Source organism: Erigeron canadensis, chromosome 6 (assembly GCF_010389155.1).
Source record: "Erigeron canadensis isolate Cc75 chromosome 6, C_canadensis_v1, whole genome shotgun sequence".
Lineage (NCBI taxonomy): Eukaryota > Viridiplantae > Streptophyta > Magnoliopsida > Asterales > Asteraceae > Erigeron > Erigeron canadensis.
Window position 1 is genome coordinate 3,053,254 of NC_057766.1, and position 10,665 is coordinate 3,063,918.

At 33.1% G+C, this 10,665-nt stretch overlaps 1 protein-coding gene and 1 pseudogene across 1 annotated transcript; both read right to left on the reverse strand.

The window, feature by feature from the left end:
- Positions 1 to 5,226: 5,226 nt before the first annotated feature.
- On the reverse strand, positions 5,227 to 5,813 carry LOC122604109 (F-box protein At2g14710-like). The gene is made up of 2 exons (XM_043777011.1): positions 5,323 to 5,813; positions 5,227 to 5,230 (listed from the first exon to the last, which is right to left on the reverse strand). Exons 1-2 carry the CDS (start codon positions 5,811 to 5,813, stop codon positions 5,227 to 5,229), a joined length of 495 nt encoding a protein of 164 aa, XP_043632946.1.
- A 2,875-nt stretch (positions 5,814 to 8,688) lies between these two features.
- Positions 8,689 to 9,824, reverse strand: LOC122604110 (annotated as a pseudogene).
- Positions 9,825 to 10,665: the final 841 nt, after the last annotated feature.

Genomic DNA, 10,665 nt, shown 5'->3' on the forward strand with positions numbered 1-10,665 from the left:
TGAATCTTGCACTACAAGAAAACAATCATTTAGAGACAAATTTAGCGACTCACAATTAAAAGTCGCTAATTTGCGATGCAGGTAGAGACTTCTTTCGCGACACCCTCGTCTTCATTGTCGCAAATTGAGTCGAAAACGAAGTCGCAAAATATTTCTAGTTTACAAAGTCGCAAGCCTTGTAGCTAAATGTTGTCATGGTGCATCACTTTGTATGAGGATGCAAAGTATATGAATTTTGATTTGGAAGATGGTCATCAAAGTTAATCTTGGTGCATCAGTTTTCTACTAAAATGTGATTAAAGTGAATCTTGCACTACAAGAAAACAATCATTTAGAGACAAATTTAGCGACTCACAATTAAAAGTCGCTAATTTGCGATGCAGGTAGAGACTTCTTTCGCGACACCCTCGTTTTCATTGTCGCAAATTGAGTCGAAAACGAAGTCGCAAAATATTTCTAGTTTACAAAGTCGCAAGTCTTGTAGCTAATTAAGTCGCTATTTTGCGACTTTCTTAAACATGCGACTAATGACATCGCTAATTTTGCGACTTCCTAATATACAACTCTAGTAGTGTCGTTAATTTGGGTCTTTGTATAAACCAATCGCAAATAGAGTCGCATTTTTCCTGACGTTTTATCTGTTGCTAAAGTGACTGTTAATTTGTGTTGTCAATAAATGTATAGCCGTGTTTAGCATATCTATTAATTTTGACTACAAATTTTTAAGTTTTTGTTTGTTGATTTTTTAAGTCTTTAAAATAGAAAATAATGATACTTTAGTTGAATAAGTAAATGCTAATGTGTGAATAATTAAAAAGGATAAAAATAAATGAATAAACTTTGTAAACACAAGTAAAATACAAATAATAGTTATAGTTACCTAAATATATAAATTTGTGTATCCACCTAACACAATATCCACTTTTTAATATAAAATCTACCAAATTAGGCGTGCTCTATACATTGATCATCGTCATCACCGATTAGCGTCTTTTTTTTCTTTTTTTTTTTTAAACGACACCAATTAGCGTCTTCTATTTATGACAATACATCATCATCAATCACCCTCATCATCATCGATCGATTAGCGTCTTCACCAAAAGAATTAAGATTCAAATCAATTAGCGTCTTGTATCCATCACTGCTTGAACTCAGCCATTAACAGTAAGTTGAAACTTTCAATCAGTCGATTTGTTTAGTTAATTTTGAAATTATCTTATATCTTAATTATTGTGTATATATATATATAATATGTGTATATATATATATATATGCCTGTGTGTGTATATAAAACGAAACCTATTTCTGTTCGGATGAAGTTATGCTACTCTCGATTTCAGTATGAATGGTCGATATCTCTCTCTCTATATATATATATGTATATATATATATACAAATAATTGACTTGAGTGCGAGATGGAAATATATTATCTACCAAAGAGATACAGAAGACGGTTCAAGCTTTGCCTCAAAATAATGAACAAATGGAAAACTTTCACTCCATGGCTTGTGTTATATAATAGGAGTAGTATATCAGATATTGGAACTTAATTTGGAAACGAAAAGTTAGTCATAGTCTTTGTAATTTTGATGCATGAAACTTTTTATATATATCTTTCGAGATTGACTGTGGAAATTGCGGTTTTTTTGTTTGGTTTATAGTCCAGAAGCCGAGAGAACAAGTTGCAGACACAGAGGTGCTATTGGGTATCATTAACACGTTAATGATGTCTGTTAAATCCCAAAGTAATGAAGGAGTAACTTCAGGTGATTTTGTATCATGTATATTAAAAGGATTTGCATGAACTGGAGAAGTGATGGCGATCAAGGAACTAGAAACTCTGTTAAGTGGAAGAAAGTTTCTATTGCGGTATCCCATATTTTTCGCAGGGGTGATGGATGTTGTACAATGTAAATATATGTGGATGTTTTTCTTTGCATTTTTTGTTCTTTTTTTGCTCAGTTTAAAATATGTGAACTTTTACTTATTTATCCCAGGCTGGGTCCAATGAATTCTACAGTCAAGCAATGTAACACCCCGAGCTAGGGCTCGAAATATTACGGAAGTCATATAGCAAAAGGAGGGATTATCGTAGACAACTAAATGAAATTAATGAATTAGGTGAATCCACAACAAGTCAAATATCAAACAATGCACAAGGAGCAAATGACTATCAAAGTTTACAATAGAGAATTCTAGAGATGGCTATTGATCCTAAGCATTAATCAAAAGTGGGCGAATGAATCCTTGATCCATAAAGTCCATGCCCGAGTCCAAAAGCTACACTAGATCATGCATCACGTCCTTGAACCACCTGATTACCTGAAAAGTGTACTAACAAGTCAACACCGGATAATGTTACAAAAGGTTGATAACCGGTAATCCATAATAGCCTAAAATCAGCTGCCTATCCATGATGTGGGGAGCTGTACATAGATGTAACGTGCTAGTTATTCTAATAACTTTGATCCTTTCAAAAGCATAACGACTTCCTTAAATAAGAGAGTACGACCAATATAAATATGTTGCACAATTTTACATAGCCAAGTAACCTAACCATATATCATCATCAAGTTCTGATACAAGGTTACAACATATGATAGTTGCCAAACAGACACAACCTTTGTTTACTGCTGGAAACTGCTTTTAAAAACCTTTATTTAAAAATATAATGTAATTTAATCTACCATGTTATATTTTCTTTTCTAAATCCAATAAAAACCTGCTGCTACAAAACTAGTTCTAACATGTTAGTCATTCTAATTTATGGTATTCATACTCTATAACTCATTAGCGTTGACCTCTAAATTTGACCCGAACCCAGATAATCATAAATATCCATTGTTGTCTTGTACTATAGGTGGTCATTTCAGCCCATTGACTCATCAATTGGTTGGGTTGGTGCATTTGTCTTGGGCAAATCAAAACCTTTGACCTAAAAGATTTGAAAGGAACCCGAAGTCTATATTAGTGCATACAACATTTCAAATCATATTAGATGAACATTATATCTTAATACAGTCAAAATCAAACATATGCAATACATTTTGTATCAGATTTTTTGATAAATAAATACAGAAAATTCATATAATTTGCAATTTTCAATCTTGTCATTGAAGTAGGCTGTCTGATATTGTTGGGGTTCAAACTGGGAATTTATATAGGTCTAAACTCAATTCTACAATTATCTACCCGATAATCTTAAAAGGGATCCATGTTTGAAACCTTCCATGAATAAACACTTTGATATGGCTGTTAGAATACCAATGAGGCTCTGTATTATTAGAACCTAAATGGTGATCTATCTCTATTAACCAACTAACTATCAAGAATGCGTCAATAAATCTAGTCTGAATTACACAAGTTATAAAGAATGTAGCATCATTAAACATAACACAATTTCACTTATGATGAAAAAAACTTTCTTACGACTTGAACTGATTCATAAGGCTAAAACTGGAACTGGATCTTTACAAATTACTCATCCATCAAAAGTAAAGTTTCCATGTAGGAACTCACAATAAATGAATCATGTTTGCCAATAAATGAATCATGGCTCGTGTGCGTGGTTCATAAACTACAAGTGACGCTGCTGTCATATCCCCATGTTTAGCTATCATATTTTCTATGAAAAGTTGGTCAATCTACCTAAATCCTAGAACCTTAACATATAATTATGCATCTGGTGTGTTTGATGGTGAATGGCTTTGCAAACGTATTGACCACGCAAGTAGAGCAAGAGAATCCTCAATCCATACACCATAAACTCCTTTCTCGGCTTCACTATCGTATTCAAGTAGAGCAAGAGAATCCTTAATCATAGAGATGGAGAAATCTTGAGAAGACGGGTTTACTACACTATGAGGGAGGTGTATATCACTAAAGTCTCCACTCACCATATCAAACGCAACAACTAGATTTATATACCAATCATCATCTTAACAATATATACACCTATCATCTGTAGCTACTAGATACGAGAATGCAAAATAAATGTAGTCGATCACGAGGCAGATTGTATACATAGATGTAAAGTAATAAAAAAAATTAATTTTTTTTCCTAAAAAAAACACTAGCCGTTCAATCCCTTTATTTTTTTGAAAAATGAGAGAGTCAAAGGAAGAGACGGCAAGACATGTCGATCGTTTGGATGGTAGATGTGTTCCAGGGGACAGGGCAGCAAAAAGCAGCAGATCGCCACTCCTTCTCGCCCCACTATGTTTAGACTAATCATAGGCTGGAAATTAACGTTTGGAACCGAATCAAGGAATCATATGGACTTCAACATAAAGAGATTGCATATTTATCTATTGCTTTGTAGCTCACATCCTTATCATTCTCAAAAGCTTGAAAAAAATATACAGGACATCAACTATCCTTCAATTTCATTAACACCTTGTGTGTTCGGTTGACAGAAAAAACATAATTACTAAATGTATATAGAGAGTAATCTCATGAGTAAATGTATATATAGTACAATACAATGATGGGTACCTATCAAGAAAGTTATCTCCTAATAAAATTCTAAGATCTCTCTAGTAATAAACTGGATATCGGATATTAGATTAACATTATAGCTGCAATTAACCAACAAACTATCAACAATGCATCAATAAATCTAGTCTGAATTACACAAGTTATAAAAAAATGTATCATTAAACATAACACAATTTCGCTTATGACCAAAATACCTCTCTAATGACTTGAACCGTCTAAGACTGCAATTAATTACTAACCTTTACAGATTGGAGCCATCCAACTGATCGAGCAGAAGTAAAGTTTCCGTGTAGGCACAACAAAAGAATGAATTAAGTACACCATTAATCTCAAGATTCTTGATGACTCGTGTGCTTGGCTCATAAGCTTCAAGTGTTGATATCATAAATTTATCTGTTGGTGTTTCCATAATAGGTTGGTCATTCTTACTAAATCCTAGTACCTTTTTCCTTAACGGTGCATCTGGTGTGTTGATGGTGAATAGCTTTGTGAACGATTTTGAAACGCCATCCTCCACCATCATCCATACGTCACAAACTGGCTTCTCGGAGTCACTGTAATATTCAAGTAGAGCAAGAGACTCCTTAATCTTAGAGATGGAGAAATCAACAGAAGACCGGTGTGCTACACTACGAGGGAGGTTTATTTCCATAAAGTCTTCACTCACCATATCAAACGCAACAACGAGATAAATACTCCCATCATTAGCTTTCCAATAAATACGCTGATCATCTGTAGGTACCGGAGACCAGTATTCAAAACTAATTGACTGACGAGGTAGGTTACCACGTGGAACTCTCCAACCCCGTGAGCTTAATGTAAACACCATAACCGGGTTATTGATCATTACAATCACAGGGTCAAAACTATCAGGACGAACCCCAAAACCTAAAACAGCATACAGATAAGGCACATCAACAGCAATGGATTTTCTAAGTGACGGATTCCAGATCACAGATTTGTTCTTCTCACAACCATCCTCAAACGAATAGCCGGATACACATAACAATCCATTCGACGTACCAACGAGTTTTAGTCTTTCAAGTCGTTGAAACCACACGCGAACATTACAAACATTGTCAAATTCGTCATTTTCAACATATTTAAATTCAGTAGTGTCGACATCGCACATTATAAAAAAATGATGATGCGGGCATAAGTTGTAATTCTTAATAAAGAGAGGGCTGTCGATCATTGATTTCCATGCTTTCGATACCGATCTGAACACAGCCAGTGATTTCACAGGAAGCTTTTTCATGATCTCTACTTGCATCTCAAAATTAGGAATGTTGTCTGCCATCCCTCTTTTTCTCATGTTTGAATTTCGGGTTTTTTGACAGTTTTTCGTCTAGGGTTTTGATTTCGAAAGTCGAATAATTGATCGATTTTGGGGATTGAAATTGAAAGTCACAGTTACATTGAAATTGATTTTGGTGTTTGGGCCGTGCAGGTATGCGATGGATTATGGGAGGGTTTAACTGGCCCACTTATAATTAAGTTTATAACCTCCTAATGTTATTATTGCCTTATTGGAACCTAAATAACTACGGAATTTGCTTCTTCATCTCTATTGGGGTTTGTTATATATAAGTTTGCATAAATTATTTGTACAAATTAAAGGGTGAGCTTTTAATATGAAAGGTATAAATTGGTTTATACACGTTAAATACAACCCTTAAGTCTGTATTTAACATTTCTCATCTCTATTACTTACTACGGAGTATAATAAAACAAATGGGCGTGAACTATAACTTTTGTCTCATATGAATCTATAAATTAACAATATAAACTAAAGCTTCAGTTTGGTTGAATTGTAAAGACCTTGCCTTGAGATCCGTGTGCAACTCCTCACTCCTTGATTTTTTTAAATTCATTACTCGTATTTTTTTTTAAAATTTACAATTTTAACCCAAAAAACTTACATATATAACCCTAATATTCTTATATTTGAATACATTGATATACATACTTTAATAAAACATTTATATGTAACTCTGAAATTTTATATTAGAATAGATTGATATATATATAGAGAGAGAGGGAGAGAGAGAGTTTTCTTATTTTGAGAACCATTTTTTTTAAGAACCATGAGAATTCTTAAATAATATATTTGTTCACATGTTTTTTTTTTTGTTCATTCACATGTGAAATGATATAAAAAAGTATGTTGTAAAAGAAACTTTTTTAAAAAACTTTCAAAATAGCCTTTTGTGAACCTGTGAATGAATATGTTCACGTTTTCGTTCATATGTTAATAAATGAGTATATATAATGTTTTAAAAATACTTTCTTCTACAACATGTATTTTTATAACATTTCACATGTGAATGAACAAAAAAAACATGTGATCCAATACATAATTTAAGAGTTTTCAAGGTTCTTACAAAAAAATGGGTTCTCAAAATAAGGCTCCCCTATATATATATATTTCTTTGATTTTATATAAATTCACTTTGGATAACATTTTTTTAAAACATAACCTTTTCCTTAATAATTTTTTAAAAGTTTTTATTTCTAAGTTTTAATTTTTGGTTTATTTTAATATTTGATTTCTTTTACTTTTAGTTTGTAATATTTTGATTTTTTAAACATTTTGTTATTTATAAAAAAAAGTTTATATATTTTGCTAGCAAATTATTTTTGTAGAATTTTGTTTTACATATTGTTTCATTTTCTATTTTCTATTCATTTTTAAGTTTCTTTAGTAATGCTTTTTCCTTCATGATTTTTTTGAGTATACCCGTATGTTATCACATGCCATACCATGTAAAAAGGCCAAAAAAAATGATGATGATATATGGTTATCGAGATAAGTCTGTACCAACATGCATGTAATGTGCTAGTTATTCTAATAACTTTGATCCTTTCAAAACCAAAACGACTTCCTTAAATAAGAGAGTACCACCAATATAAATATGTTGAACAATATTATTTAGCCAAGTAACCTAACCATATATTATCATCATTTTTTGATACAAGCTAGGTTACAAAACACGATAGTTGCCAAATAGACACAACCTTTGTTTACTGCTCGAATCTGCTTTTAAAAACCTTTATTCCCAAAAATAATGTAATTTAATCTACCAAGTTATATTTTCTTTTCTAAATCCAATAAAAACCTGCTGCTACAAAACTAGTTCTAACATGTTAGTCATTCTAATTTATAGTATTCATACTCTATAACTCAGTAGCGTTGACCTCTAAATTTGACCCGAACCCAGATAATCATAAATATCCATTGTTGTCTTGTAGAGTAGGTGATCATTTCGTCCCATTTACTCATCAATTGGTTGGGTTGGTGCATTTGTCTTGGGCAAATCAAAACCTTTGAGCTAAAAGAGTTTAAAGGAACCCGAAGTCTATTTTAGTGCATACAACCTTTCAAATCATATTAGATGAACATTATATCTTTGTACAGTCAAAATCAAACATATGCAATAAATTTTGTATCAGAATTTTGATAAATAAATACAGAAAATTCATATAATTTGCAATTTTCAATCTTGTCATTGAAGTAGGCGGTCTGATATTGTTGGAGTTCAACTAGGAATTTATATAGGTCTAAACTCAATTCTACAATTATCTACTCGAGAGTCTTAAAAGAGATCCATGTTTGAAACGTTCCATGAGTAAACACTTTGATATGGCTGTCAGAATATCAATGAGGCTGTGTATATTAGAACCTAAATGGTGATCTATCTCTATCAACCAACAACCTATCAAGAATGCGTCAATACATCTAGTCTGAAGTACACAAGTTATTAAGAATGTAATACTGAACTAAAATAATTTCACTTGAACTGATTCATAAGGCTAAAACTGCAACTGGATCTTTACAAATTATTAAGAATGATGATCTATCTCTATCAGCGAAAAGAGGTAGATCGCCACTCCTCGCCCCACTCACCATAGGCTGGAAATTACCTTTTGGAACCGAATCATGGACTTGAACGTAAAGCGATTGCGTATTTATTTATTGCTTTGTCGTTCACATCCTTGTCATTCTCAAAAGCTTGAAAAAAGAATACAGGACATCAAATATCCTTCAATTTCATTTACAATGATGGGTACCTCTCAAGAAAGTTATCTCCTAACAGAATTCTAAGATCTCTCTAGTAACAAACTGGATATTGGATATTAGATAAACATTATATATATATATATATATATATATAGCTGCAATCAAACCTCTACAGATTGGAGCCATCCAACTGATCGAGCAGAATTAAAGTTTCCGTGTAGGAACAACAAAAGGATGAATCTTGTACACCATTAATCCCAAGATTCTTGATGGCTCGTGTGAGTGGCTCATAAGCTTCAAGTTTTGATATCCCATATTCATTAGTTTCTGTTTCTATAATAGGTTCGTTATTCTTCCTAAATCCTAGTACCTTAATGAATGATGCATCTGGTGTGTTGATGGTGAATAGCTTTGTGAACGATTTTGAAACACCATCCTCCACCATCATCCATACGTTACAAACTTGTTACTCGGCATCATCAGAGTATTCAAGTAGAGCAAGAGACTCCTTTATCTTAGAGATGGAGAAATCATCAACATCCCGTTCTGCTATACTATGAGGAATTGAAGGTGTATTTCGGTAAAGTCTTCACTCACCATATCAAACGCAACAACTAGATTTAATTCCCTCTCTCTCTCATAAGCTTTCCAATAAATACGCCAATCCTCTGCAGCTACTATAGACCCGTTATTAAAAATAATTGACTCAGAAGGTAGGTTACCACGTGAAACTCTCCAAACCCGTGAGCTTAACATAAACACCGTAGCCGTGAGCATAAACTCGTAACTATGTTTAACATAATTAATGATTACAATCATAGGGTCACAATTATCAGGACGAACCCCAAAACCTAAAACAGATGTATGACGAGTCACATCAATAGCAACGGATTTTCCAAGTGATGGATTCCAAATCACAGCTCTTTGTTTAAGATACCCAATATCATCTCGATAATAACTGGATAAGCAAAACAATCCACGAGACGTACCAACAAGTACTGAGTCCTTAAGCAGTTGACACGACACTGTCACAGGAACATTACTTACAGTGTGTTGGGAGAGAGTGTCATCGTCCTTAATGGAAACATATTTTGCTGCAAACACGTAATAATTAGGCAAATTGTCGACATAGTACCTTATAAGAAGCCGATGATTATTGCGCAGGTTGGTGTGATCGGCAATAAAGAGAGGGCTGTCGACCATCGATTTCCAAGCTTTCGAAACCGATCTAAATACAACGAGTGACTTTACGGGAAGCCTTTTCATGATTTCTACTTGCATCTCAAAAGGAATAATGTCTGCCATCACTCCTTTTCTGATGTTTGAGTTCTGGTGTTTTAACAGTTCTTCTTCTTCTAGGGTTTTGATCTCGGGGATCGAAATTGAAAATCATAGTTAAATAAGCTCTTTGTGTTTGGGCCGTGTAGGTTTGCAATGGATCATTTTCAAAATATCAATTATGAAAATCTTGATAAAACCTTTCATTTGTCTATCATTATAGACAATCCCATATGAAAGAATTTAACTGGCCCACTTAGAATTAATTTTAGTAACACGTTATAGGCGGATGGACCTAAATAGCCATTTGCTTTTCAAATATTTGTAATAATCTTTTATTGATTTTATTATAAGAAACGATAACAGGTAGTAATTGATTTTAAAGAAAATAGTCTAGTTATTTTAAAATTTAAAGAATTTATGTTATAAATTATTTCATTAAATGTATTATAGGTAAATTAGGTATATTAGGTGAATATGTTTAAATTAATGAATAAAAAACAAGAGTATTTTAGGTATATCAATTCATCTTTTGAGATTTCGAGGAAGTGGTCTTATCTTTTATAAGATACGAGACGGGGTGCCCGCGCGATGCAGCGGTGATGGTGGTAACGACAAAGGTGTGGCTGCGGCAATTGTGGCGATGATGTGCGGCGGTAAGGGTTAATATGGTTATTTAAGGATTGGATAATCTATGTTGTAGTTTATTTTATTAAGGGTATTATAGGTATATAGGTAAAGATGTTTAAATTAGTGAATAAATAAGAAGGGTAATATGGTCATTTCAGGTTCTTAATTACTTAAAGGGGAATGACAGTTTGCTTTATATAGTAGTATAGATGAGTTATATGTCCACGCAATGCGGCGA